This window comes from Castanea sativa, chromosome 6 (genome assembly GCF_040712315.1).
Source record: "Castanea sativa cultivar Marrone di Chiusa Pesio chromosome 6, ASM4071231v1".
NCBI classification, from domain to species: domain Eukaryota; kingdom Viridiplantae; phylum Streptophyta; class Magnoliopsida; order Fagales; family Fagaceae; genus Castanea; species Castanea sativa.
Window position 1 is genome coordinate 19,437,004 of NC_134018.1, and position 14,066 is coordinate 19,451,069.

Here is a 14,066-nt window from a genome sequence, read left to right on the forward strand (position 1 = left end):
TGGGAGAGTAAAGACTAAGTGATGGGAGAGTAAAGACTAAGTTTTGTTTAGTGTATTAGTTTAAGGGCAACTTTGGGTGCATTTAGGATTTTGGGTTAATTTATGTTCGAGAGTTTTTTGTGAGTTTGTGTAGGTGTAATTTATATAATTAATAATGAATTTTCGTTATTGCCTGTGGATGTAGGTTTGGAGTCACCCCAATCACGTTAATTTTGGTGTGTTGTGGTGCTTGTTACTAAAATGTTGTATGTGTATCCTATGACATTCTCTAATATCTAAAACAAAGAAAACATATCTCAAAAAATTTATAATCAAAGAAAAAAAACTAAAACACACTTTTGAGTTTCAAAACCTAATAAAACCACAATTCAAATCCAAAATGAAAAAATAGCACATCAAATTCCAAATTCTCTCCTTAATAAAATAAACAAAATGTAGTTGAAAAACTCATAAACTATAGGGGGGAAAAATGAAACAAACACTTAAAAGAGAACCTCCATATCTCTAGGAAATATAGATTTCCGAATCACAGGATTAGTATTGAGTATTCCATTTATCATAGAGAAATTGGAGATTGAGTAGGGCTGTAAATGATCTGAGCTTTGTCGAATAGTGTATGTTCAAGCTTGGCTCATTAGGAAAAATCAAAAGCTTGAGCTTAGCTTGAGCTTGTGACAAGCCTAAAAATAGTGTTTGAGCCTAAAAATAGTGTTTGAGCCTAAGCTCATGGAAAAGCCAAAAAGCTTGAGTTTGGCTTGGCTTGATTAATTAGTCAAGCCAAACTCAAGCTTAATATCAAGCTCAAACTCGAGCTCAGGTCAAGTTTTTGAGCTTGAGATCTAAAGAAATTACATTATTAAATGCTTAAATCTCTAAAATTAAGAAAAAGGAAAAAGAAAATGGTATACTCATTTTATCATACATCTAGTCTTACTTATGATTAGTCATTATTCAAATTAATAATTTACATAATTAAATTCATTCATATATTCATCATTCCTTATCTAGGGCTTCAGCAATTGTTCAAAATACAATTTTTACATTCACGTTAAATAGTGAAGGACTAGAAAAATACCTATTTGTAACTATTATGAATGAAAAAATACTAACATATTTCATAATTTTACTTTAGATGATTGATAGGGAAGGATCATATGTGGCGTACTTAATTATTTATTTATTTTTAAATGTGACTATAGTCTAAAGTGATTCTTGATCAGTTTAAAGAAAGGAAAAAATTAAGGTAATATACGTAGTGGTCTCATGTTGGTAATATTATTATTAAGATATGTGTAATAAGTATATTTAACTAACACATATAAACTTATAAATGAGTCTATGCTTGAATTGTTGTGTATTAAGTCTAATAGCTCACGAACTTGTTTGTGAACAATTTTTTTTGCTTGGGCTTGGCTTGTTTATTAAACAAGCCTAACACTAAGGCTCAAGCTTAACTTGTTTATAAACAAACAAACATGAACAAGCTTTTTATCGAGCCGAGCCCGAGTGGTTCATGATTGACTTGGTTCATTTACAGCCCTAATTGAGAGAGAAAATGTCATACATTTTGGAATATGGAGGAGGAAATGCAACCATTTTTTAAAGAATTAGATGGATGAGCTTTTAAATCAAGTGATGACAGTTGGAAAATTTTAAAAGGGGAAAAATATTTCATGAATACATATTGTAGACGCTTAATTTTGTACCCATAATTTAACTTTGGGTGTGACCAGAATAATCATTCTAAGTACCCAAAAATCATTATTGCATTTCATTCATTAAATCATTCATCACATATCATAAAAATGATCTTGAGATTCTAACGAGCATGTCATTATGTTCGGTTTTCAAATCGAATTATCAAATCAAAAGATATCATAAGATCAAGCTTCAATGGTCTGCATGCATTCATTTAGGTGGAACTAATCACACATGATTAGTTGAAATTAATTTTGATTGGTTAATAATTAAAATTAATTAAATGAATTTATGTGATTGGTGGAGTATTTTTCTTAAAATGAGATTTGTTGCATGGGATTAAAATAATTAAGCCGATAATATTTAAAGCCTATACATATAGGCTTTTGGGATAATTATATTCAAAATCTTAATTACCACTTTGGAATGAAGTTTATCATGAAAATAATGTAGCCTTGTTATCCAAGTTGAATTGGAGGATGTATCATGAACATGATGCATTGTGGGCAAAGGTAATTCTGAACAAATACTGCTCCCATTCGAGAATTAGGTTGAGAGACCCTAAAAAATTCCCTTCGTCTCCTAATTGGAAAGCCATCAGCTTGGATTTCCCTATCTTCAAAAAAGGGATTGCTTGGGGGATTGGAAATGGATCCAGGGTTAGTGTGTGGATGGATAATTAGGTGAATGGTGACTCTCTACGGGGTATGATTGAAGGTCCTCTTAGGCAAGAAGAGCAAAACTTGAAAATCTCGGATCTGTGTTGTGGTCAAGAATGGAAATGGGAGCTGGTTTCTTTTGATCTCCCTCAGCCCATTAAAGAAAAGATTAAAGCAATACCAATTCAATTACATGGGAGTGGGAGAGATACGGTGTTGTGGAAGTTCTCAAAAATGGAGAATTCACTACTAGTTTAGCTTACCGACTTGCAAACCAAGGGGAGGAAACTGTCACGCAATTCCATGGGCAGTGGATATGGAAATTGGACATCTTGCCAAGGATTACAAACTTTCTTTGGTTGTGTTTACATGGTAGTATTCCAGTTAAGGAAGTGTTAGCAGAAAGAGGTATAAATTGTGACAAGGTTTGCCCAATATGTAGAGATCAGGATGAATCTATAGTCCATCTTCTCCATGAGTGTATATTTGCTTGTGACCTATCGAGAAAATTAGAGATTCCTCCATCTCACGTGAGTTCCTTTGCTGACAGCCTTGAGGCTTGGCTGAAAAACAATTGTTTGAGTGAAGTGAGGCATAAAGGGTCTATCCCTTGGTGCTTATTTGCTGACTGGAATTTGTAGAAAAACAAAAATAGAATTGTGTTTGAAAACTCTATTCCCAGCCCCATGCTTGATAAGGTGTGTCTCAGCCAAGCTAAAGAGTATTGTTATTATGTAAGTAAGGCCAAGCAGGTTGCATCCAGGTCTATTATTCCTATCAAATGGTCCAAGCCTCTTCCGGGTTGGCATAAGCCAACACAGATGGGGCCTCGCTTGGAAACCCAGGTAAGGCAGGCGGTGGAGGATTAATTAGGAATAGCGAAGGGGGATGGATTAGGGGGTATTCGAGGTCAATTGGGTACGCTATAAATGTAATGGTTGAGTTATGGGCATTGAGAGATGGATTAACTCTCGCCAACCAGCTGGGAATTAGTTACTTGGAAGTAGAGCTTGATGCCAAGGTTATTGTGGAGATGTTAAATAATTCTGACAACTCTAACAAAAAAAATTTCCCTTTGCTCCTTGACTACAAATCTCTCATCGCAAGCCTCACACAAGTTCAAGTAGCTCATGTAGAGAGGTGAACATGTGCGCTGATTTTTTGTCTAAGAAAGGATGCTATATGAGGGAGGATTTTGTTATTTTTGATGCTTCCCCCTCGGAAGAATTAGATAGATTACTGGTATCTAATAGCAATGGTCTGTACTGTTATAGGCGGGTAGCCACTACTTTGGCCTCTGTGGCCAATTTGTAGCTCTTTTGTTGTTTTATATCATGCCTGTTAACCAAAAAAAAAAAAACTCTATAATTTGTCCAAATATAGTTTTAGACTAGGAAAACACTTCAAAAATGTGCTAATCAAGTAGTAGTTTTCAGATTCACGTTCCAAGGCACTTTTGGTGTAGTAACCTTCGAAATTTGGACTAAGCTATTTCTGGCAAAGTTGTAGAGAATTGAATTTTCCTTTAGCTTAATCCAATTTTGAGTATAGAGATATGATCAAAATATTGAAACGTGTTCAGATCTGAAAAATTAGTTTACTCTTATCCAAATCTTTTTCTTTTAGGATTTTCCCCCACACATTTTTTTCTTATTGTTTAAGCTGATCTAACTTAATTCTCAATAACACCTCTATAAATAGAGGAGACTACCCAACATTCAACACCGCTCATCCCCTTATGTTAAAGAAATTTTGGAAGCTCTGCTTTAGGAATTTCTTTTCTATTAAGCGATCCTACTTTAGATTTAAAAGAGATTCATTCTCTCTGATCTATAAAGTAATCTCTTCTCATAGAGTGAATTCACACGAGTAAGTTCTCAATTTGTAAGTTTTTTTCTTTCAATGTTTTCACAATTCATATGTTTGTTTGTATGAATGTCTAAGTTTCTCTATGTACTTCTTTAATGTTTTATGATTAATATGTTCATCTCATGATCATATGATTCATGCATAGTTTATGATGTTCAGTTTATGAATCTATGACTCTTTCTATCAAATCTAATATTTTTTGTATTAAAAAACCAAATCTGAACTTTTCTCCTTCAAATCTCATATTTTTCTTATTAAAAAACCATATCTGAATCCTCTTTCTATCAAATCTTATAATTTTCTTATTAAAACAAACAGATCTGAATTTTCTTCTTAAAATCTCATGTTTTCCTAATAAATAAAAACTAATCCAAATTTTTATTAAATTTCATATATTCTCAATAACTAAAAATAGATATGAATTTTCTTCTTAAAGAGGGTAGATTCATAAAGTAAACTTCTTGAATTAATCTTAAATTTATTATGTATATATATATTGCATTTCATCATTACATATCACTGGGTACTTAAATGATCATTAGAGTCTGGAAGACCAAATTTTGTTCAGGTAGAATGAGTGTCTAACACCTTCCCATCCTGTAACTTAGCCCCCGAACCATAGATCTTAGGTTTGTAGGGTAATTTTTTTGTTGGTAGACTATAACTAGGACCAAAGTTGTGTATAGTTATTTCTATCAATTGTAATTGTTCAAATAAATGAGAACCCAATGTTATTCATATAAGTTGTATTTATTTTTGGTTTTTTTGGTAATCTATAAAAAATAAATGGCGACTCCACAAAACCCCAAAAGAGAGGTAACAATGCCTATCTCTTTTTAAGAGCCGGTCTCTCACAGTGGCAACTCCACTAGGGATGTTGAGGACAAACCTTCATATTAGACTTAGAATGATCAATTTTAAGTACCCTTGTATGATATTGTATGTTGTGTTTTTTTGGAGATGTCATGTTTGTTTGTTTATAGCTTTCAAAAAGAGATAGGCATCGACACCTCTCTTTTGGGGTTTTGTGGAATTGCCACTTATTTTTTATGAATTACAACAACAAAAAAACTAAAAATAAATACAAATTACATGAATAACACCGAGTTCTCATTTATAGAAAGGAGCTTTACATAGCTTTGGTCCTAGTTACAGTCTACTAACAAAAAAAGCTACTCTACGAACCTAAGATCTATGGTTCAGAAGCTAGGTTACAGGATGGGAAGGTGTTAGGTACTTATTCTACCCAGACAAAATCTGGTTTTCCAAACTCTAATGATCATTTAAGTACCTAGTGATATGTAATGATGAAATGCAATATATATTTGCATGATAAATTTAAGATTAATTCAAGAAGTTCACTTTATGAATCTACCTTCTTCAAGAAGAAAATTCAGATCTATTTTTAGTTATTGAGAAAACATGAGAATATAATATAAAAATTCAGATTTGTTTTTAGTTGTTAAGAAAACATGAGATTTTAAGAAGAAAATCCAGATATGTTTTTATTTGTTAAGAAAACATAAGATTTTAATAACAAAATTCAGATATGTTTTTATTTATTAGAAAACATGAGATTTTAAGAAGAAAATTCAGATATGTTTTAATTTATTAAGAAAAACAGTAATTTTAAAAAGAAAAGTCGGATGTGTTATTTAATAAGAAAAATATAAGACTTGATAGAAAGAGAATTCAGATTTGGTTTTTTAATAAGAAAAATATGAGATTTGAAGGAGAAAATTCAGATCGGGTTTTTTAATAAGAAAAATATGAGATTTGAAGGAGAAAATTCAGATCTGGTTTTTTAATAAGAAAAATATGAGATTTGATAGAAAAAAAAAAATTCAGATCTAGTTTTTTAATAAGAAAAATATGAGATTTGATATAAAGAGTCATAGATTCATAAACTAAACATCATAAACTATGCATGAATCATATGATTATGAGATGAACATATTAATCATAAAACATAAAAGAAGTACATAGAGAAACTTAGACATGCATGCAAACAAACACATGAATTGTGAAAACACTAAAAGAAAAGAACTTACAGATTGAAAACTTACTTGCATGAATTTACTCTGTGAGAAGGGATTACTTTAGAGATCAGAGAGAATGAATCTCTCTAAGATCTAAAGTAGGATCGCTTAAATGGAAATAAATTCCTAAAGCAAAGCTTCCAAAATTTTTTTAATGTAAGGGGAAGAGGGGTGTTGAATTTTGGGTTTTCTCCTTTATTTATAGAGGTGTATAAGTATATGCTTAAAAAATAAGGTAGGGTTGCTTTAGAAGTCAACAGACACGAATTGGGTCAGGTTTTATCCCTAAAAAATCGAATTTGATGGGTCTTGACCTGAACAAAACGTATGTGGGCCCAATTTGCAATCTATGCTAGTCGGCACTGTTGAAGTGCCAATTGGCACTCCTGATTGGCACTCTTTTTTGGGCTAGGAACTGTACTTAGACGTGTTTTGGACTCATATTTCTGATAAAATTCACCTTAATAATTAAATCTTTTAAATAATTATCCCAAGGATAATTACTCTAAAAACTTAATTTGGCATTCAAATTTAACATTATCAGATTATCTCTTTTATTCCCATGCAATCAAACTTATTTTAATCAAAATCAACAACTAATCATAGAAATTCATTTAATTAATTATAATTATTTACCAATCAAAATTAATTTCAATTAATCATGTGTTATCAATTCCACTCAAATGAATGCATGCAGGCCATTAAAACTTGTTCTTGTGATATCTTTCAATTCGACGGTTCGATTTGGAAACCAGACATATCGTCATGATTGCTAGAATTTCAAGATCATTTTGATGATATGTGATGAATGATTTGATGCATGAAATGCAATCATAATTTTTTGGTACTTAGAATGACTATTTTGGTCATCTCCCAAGGTTAAATTATAGGTGCGAAATTGAGTGTCTACAAATATATTTTTTTGATAGATAAAATATCGAAAGGTAATCACTAAATATTCATGGATAAATTGAAAGCCAAAACTAGGGAAGGTTTTATTGTTAGCCTGCTGAGTTGTGACAAGAGAGAAATGAAGGAGGATATGTAACTATTTATGATTTTGAACTCTTAACTACTAAAGGATGGAAATTTAAATGTAGAGCCAAGAGGAGGGGGAAAAAAACTATTAAGACCCACAAGACGGGACTAGCTAACCGCTATGCTTCTGCCATGCATGTTGACTATTGGATGTTGCTGCTTTAACCTGTTTGCTGGTTGCATTGTTGCATAATCTGCTACCTGCTGTCTAGCATTAGCTGAGCTACTTGAGTTACTGTGTGGTTGTAACATAGCTGCTACTGTATCAGAGCATTTGCACTGGGCCTAGCAAATGCCAAATGTAAGGAAAATTTGGCATTTCAGGCCCAAATGAGCTCAGCATCCGGACTGCCAATTGGGAACAATTGCAAAAAAATTCACAATGTTGCTACAGTGCCATTCTACATGTAGAATGGCACTGTAACACTATTGTATATATTTTTTAATCACTTTTATTCTCTCTCTCCTCTGTCTTCTCTTTCTCTGGGGCTGAGACGTCTTCTTTCTTTCTCAACTCTCTTTCTGTTTTCTTATCTACCCTGTCTCACTCTCTGACTTGTTGTTGGCCGAAGCAATGTCCGACAAAGGTGTGTCAGTGATGGCGTTTCTCACAGCAGTGATGGCATTTTTCTAGGTGTTTTTGACGGCCTAGGTTTCAAATCGGCAGCGTGGGTTTCTAATTAGTGGCTTGGGTTTGCTAATCGGTGGCTTGGGGTTGTTGATCGATGGCTTGTGGATATCGGTGAGTCGGCATGGTGGGTGTGAAGTGATTTTCTTGATCGTGGGTTTGAAGTGGCTTTTTCTCTTGGTGTGTTTTTGGCAATTTTTTTGTGTTTCTTGGCAATTTCCTCGATCGGTGGTGGTGGTTTTTGGCAATTTTTTGTGTTTCTTTTCCTCTTGGTGGTTGTTGTTGGTGGTGAGTTTGGTTGTGGTGGTGGTTGCTAGCCGATGGCGTGGTGGTGGCAAGGTGGCCATTTTCATGTGGTTGTTCTTGCTATGGTTTCTGGGTTTGGTGGTGGTGGTGATCGGCATGGATTGATGATGGGTTTCTGGGTTTTTCTAAGAGGGAATTATTTTTTTGGTTATATATTTTAATGTGCAAATATATTATTTTAATAAGTAGAATAGGAAAATAAAAGTTAGGATATTGGGTATATTGTAAAATGGTATGGAATAATTAATAAAGTAGCTTTTTGAAATGGTAAAATAAAATAGTCTGAAAAAACCGGAAGTGAATGCTCTCGCTGCAGCATGAGTGGAGTTGTTACTGCATTGTATTGATACTTGTGCTTAATTATAGAAGGGATATGCTCCTCAACCCATCATTTACTCAAACAAAGTTTCAAAGAATTGCATCTTCACTTCTAAGATAAACCGCTCACATCCCTAAAAAGAACAAAGCAACACCACCACTTAAAAGCACAATAAATTAGACTGGTTGGATTTATTTTTCCTACTTTTACCTTTAGTAATTGAGAGAGAAATCATAACAAAATATACTTCAGCTAAATGCAATTTGACAAGTCCTGGATTCCCTTGAGAGCATCAATAACTCCTTGAGAACACGCAACTTATCCTCTGAATCTATATCGGCAGAAGAGACTCATCATCTTTATGAATCTAGTCGACTTAAGGATAAGTCCAACAAATTCTAGCTCATACACGAACCCTTTAAATCCTATAAATTGAAATGTCTTCCCATGATATATATATATATATATAGAGAGAGAGAGAGAGAGAGAGAGAGAGCAATGTCGTCAAAGAACTGAAGAAGATCCTTTCAATGACATCAACATCTTCCTGAACACAATTACAAAGCTTGTTTTCCTGACAACAGAAGGTACCGTAGTTACTTCAATCATTTAAGAAAAAACAGACATTTCATCATTTGAGCATAACATACCTTATGAAAGACTAGTACCGCAAAGTATGGGAGCAAATTATTGCTTGTCCAAGAAGAAGGGTATGTTTAGCCATTTAATAATAATAGAACATAAAAAAAAAAAAAAAAAAAAAAAAAAAAAAAAAAAGCGCTTTACCTCAATTAAATATGTGTCCAAATGAAGGGATTTGACTTTAGAGAGTGCTTTGATAAAGTCACTAACCCTATTTCCATAATCTTCAGACTCATCAAAATCAACCCCAATGTCCGCTTCAACAGATTTCCCAACAAAACTTGTTCAATCATAAAGGTGATTTATCTGAAATAAAGGTACTCGAGAGCTGGGGCATTTATCTCAAGTTTGTCGTACTTATGAAGAGTGAAACGTGATAAAGGTAACCTTTTAGTGTAGGTACAATGATTTTAGAAGTGTCATTCTTGTCCCACTTGGTTGTTTGTAAAGACAAGTTTTGAAGTGCCGGGCAGCAACACTGAGGAGTAAAACTGTGCCTATTCAGCAAGTTGAGGGGATTCGCATTATTGAGATTGCGAATAGCCCAGACCCTGGACACAATATGCGTAAACGTAAGACTGTGCCTATTCAATTGATCTTGATTGTGTTGTTGATTAGGACATTGCTCTTCAAGTTCGACGCTGTCAAAGTCGAGCTTTGGGACGAGAGTCCAGAGTGTCTTCCAGCTGCTCGACAAAACGCTTGTGAGAACAGCCTCTTTGGTTGCGAGAAAGGAGAGGATATGGGAGAGGCGACAGTCTGGTAGATTGCTGATCCTTTCTTCGACCACTGTTGGTTTCTGGCGTTTTTAGGTTGATTTAGCCCCTCAAGAGTGTTTTTTTTTTTTTTTTTTGGAGAATGGCACAAAAAACTGAAAAAATAAAAATAAAATTTAGTTATAAAATTAGTTATAATCTTATTTAATATTATTTTATTGGAGATAAATTTTAACAAATCTATCATTAGACTATATTTTCTTTTTATATTTTTTATGCTTACAAAATTTTTTTAAAATTAAAAATTAATAGTTATGTCATCAATAAATAATTTAAATTGCAAATTTTTGTAGTTTAAAATTATGCTGTTTGATTAGATTTTTAAAATATATAGTAATTTTTATTTTATTAAATAAGGTACTAATTTTGTAACAAAACTTTATCCAGAAAATAATAATGGGGTTTGAAATTCCCAATCTAAAGAAACTATAGTAATACTGACAAAACTACCTTACTCTCAATGCTGGTTGAGTGGTTGGGTGGATAAACAATAACACCAATAAATTTTAGAGTTGTTTTATCACTATAGCTTATATGTCCCGTTGCCGCACAACTACTAATACCTACATGAAAGGTAATGAGTTTTTTTTTTTGAAGAAGAAGAACTGAAAGGTAACGAGTTTGAATACTAGAAGCCGTGGCATATGAAATCTAATTGTCTTGCCATCAAATTTTTACCACTTATCAATTTTTTGATAACATATTTTTAATTTTATAATAATAATATTATTACTTATTTCTTCTTATCTTATCGTTGAATAATAGTTCTTCCCAACTCTCTTTCCTCCTCACATGGCACAAGGTTTTTTAAGTTTGAAGCTTTACAAAACAAAAGACTACCAATAGAACATGGCATCTGTAATTAACGTAAATTCTTGATTCTTTTTTGTTTTTATGAACAAGTTTACCTGGGATACAATACATATTATACATCATCAAATAAGTTTTAGTGGGAATCTCATTCGATCAATTGTTTAGATTTTATATATATATATATATATATATATATATATATATATATATATATATATATTCATAGTTATCGTTAACATGTAATCCATCACGTTTGATTTAATGATCATATACTACATACTATAAAACACTATTTAAAGTTCTCACTAAGGAAGCAGTCCAAATAAAGAAGGCGGCCTTTGAAGAAATCTTAGGCTTTCAAATACTTTTCCAAGGAACCATTGAGTCTACAAAGTATATTTCAAAATTCCAAGTCCAAACTCTTGATACTCAGTAATGAATTTTGCATTTGGTTAATTAATGAGTCTCTAAATATGATACAATATAATGGACTATACTCTCAATTCTTGGTTCCATTATGAAAAGGCAACTCCACCTAAGGATTCTATAAGAAAGGGTTGTGTTAACGGGCAACGTAAGATGCTCGTTAACAACTTTTTTGCAGTTTTTTGTCTACTTTTTGTAACTTTTTTTCCTTTTTGACAACTTTTAGCAGCTTTTTATCATTTTTAACAACTCTTTTAACAATTTATTGTCATTTTTATTAAGTGGGATCATACGGGAAAATCTTAACAAGCATGGGGCACGTGCTTGTTAACATTTCCCCTGTAAGAAACTCCACACACAGGCCCTTGCAAACGTGTGCATGTAGTCTCTTGATTGAGGGATAAGTGGGCAACTGAATGTTGGTTGTCCGTATGTTTTACTACCTAGAGGTAAATCCAAAAAAACTCTTTTTAGAAAAGTTCTCTATCCAAAAAAACAAGGAAACACCAAACAAACATCAAAGAGAGTGTAGAGAAAATAAACATGAAGACATCCAGGAAAAGCTACCACAATAATTCACTCAAAATATATTTTGATTTTAACGTCAACACCTCTGTCATATTGTCTACTAAAATAGAAAAAGGTAAACAACATTTTCCGAGTCTTGGGAATGAATTAAAAGAACAAGGCAACATCAGTACTTAAAAGCACAGTAAATCAGACTTATTGGATTTATCTTTCCTACTTTTACCTGCCTTGATTCCAACGGACCAAATATAGTGCTTTAGTAACTGAGAGAGAAATCATAACGAAATATGCTTCAGTTAAATGCAATTTGACAAGTCCTAGATTCCCTTGGTAACATCAATAACTCCTTGAGAACACGAAACTGCTCCATCGAATCTATATCAGCAGAAGAGACTGTCATCGTCTTTAAGAATCTTGCCGTCTTAAGGATAAGTCCAACAAATTCCAGCTCATACGTTAACCCTTTAAATCCTTTAAAATGAAATGTCTTGAGGTGCGATGATATACATATAGGAACGTCCTCATTGAACATCCTTTTTATGATGGAAGTATCTTCCTCATCGCAATCGTAAGATTCATCGTATTCCTAACAACAGAAGATAAAGTAGTTATTTAGATTAATTCAGGATTATTTGAGAAAAAAAGACATTTCATCATTTGAGCATAGCATACCTTCTCAAAGACTAGTACTGCAAGATTAGGAGCCCGATGAAGCAAGTGTGGGAGCACATGCCACAAACAAGCACCAGCTTTAAAGTATAAGAAAGCCAAATTATGAAACATGGGAAGATCTAATTCAGTAGCATAACAAAGGCGCTGCACAACAATATAAGTGTTTAGCCATTTAATAATAGATCATGAAAAAATAAAATATATAAATAAAGGTGCTTTTTTTATTATTTTATTTACCTCAGTGAAATATGGGTCCAAATGAAGGGATTTGTTTCTTAACGGACGGCCTTCCATAATAAAAGCTCTGAAATGAAGGTACTTGAGAGCTGGGGCATTTATCTCAAGTCTGTAGTCCCTTTGAAGAAATAAGATTAAATGTAATGTTTTGAGTGTAGGTACAATGATTTTAAAATTGTTATCATAGTTCCGGATATAGGTTTGTAAATGCAAATTTTGGAGGACCGGGCAGCAACTGAGGAGTTCAGAGAAAGTGTCGCCGTATGAATACCTGACACTGTGAAGAAGCAGAGTCTTGAGAGTAGGGAAGCCTAAAGAAGAAGAAGGAGGATTAACAACGATACCTTCCTTTAATTTCAAAACTACTAATGATTTAGCATAATTAAACAAAGTAGACGGAAAGTTGAAACGTCGGGAAAAACCGATGAGGAGATCGAGAACTTCCAAGTCAGGCGTAAGCGCGGCGCGGACCCATGTTTCGGCATGGATTGGGTCAAAATCATTAGAATCCCAGTGGAGGCGAAAGTGTTTGAGGGGATTCACATTATTGAGATTTCGAATAGCCCACGCTCTGGTCACGATATGCGTAAACGTAAAACGGTCCCTATTATTCCGGTAATCTTGACGATAATGTTGATTAAGACTTTGCTCCTCATCTGAAGGAGATATCCGTTCAAATTCGTGGCTGTCAAAGTCGAGCTTTGGCACAAGAGTCCAGAGTGTCTTCCACCTGCTCGACAAAATGCTTGTGATAACAGCCTCTTTGGTTGTTAGAAACCAAAGGATATGGCAGAGGAGAGAATCTGATAGATTGCTGATCCTGTCCATCACTGTTGGTTTCTGGCGTTTTGAGGTTGATTTAGCCATTCAGATTTTGTTGCTGAGCACAAGCTTTAGACGTAGCTGGGAAATTGGGGGGTTTGGTAATGTCAAGTTGATATCTCTTAGAATGCCTGTTGAGTTTAAGAGATAAGAGTTGCAATAATAAACACAAATGGAAATACGTCTTTACATATTCCAAGTTTTACACATTTCAAGTAAACACTTCATTGCCCAATCAGACTTTATTTCTAACATGGAGTTTTTTCTTTTTCTTTTTCTTTTTATTTTTTTATAATGATTTTTAGAGTTGTTACGCACAACATTTTTCACAGGTGAATTTTGATTGATAATTTTTTTTTTATGGGAAGACTGCAAAACTTTTATTAAGAATGAAAAGCAACAAGTACATTGAGGTTAAGAGCTTGTTCAATGAAATAAGGATTCTCTTCAACCCACATAGAAATTAGCAATGCCTAGAGCATGTTTTGCTAGTAAATGATCAGGCCTATTACCTTGTCGACGAACATGGGAGAGGTCCACCCGGCGAAAGTCATGGGAAGCAGCCACAAAGCTATACACCAGAGCAGCAACAAA

General features: G+C 33.5%; 1 protein-coding gene across 1 annotated transcript; it reads right to left on the reverse strand.

Annotated features, from left to right (window-relative positions):
* Window positions 1-11,820: 11,820 nt before the first annotated feature.
* On the reverse strand, window positions 11,821-13,687 carry LOC142641561 (FBD-associated F-box protein At3g52670-like). The gene is made up of 3 exons (XM_075816008.1): window positions 12,651-13,687; window positions 12,414-12,557; window positions 11,821-12,327 (listed from the first exon to the last, which is right to left on the reverse strand). The coding sequence occupies exons 1-3, from the start codon at window positions 13,515-13,517 to the stop codon at window positions 12,034-12,036; spliced, it is 1,305 nt and encodes a 434-aa protein (XP_075672123.1). The 5' UTR covers window positions 13,518-13,687; the 3' UTR covers window positions 11,821-12,033.
* Between the last annotated feature and the right edge of the window lie 379 nt (window positions 13,688-14,066).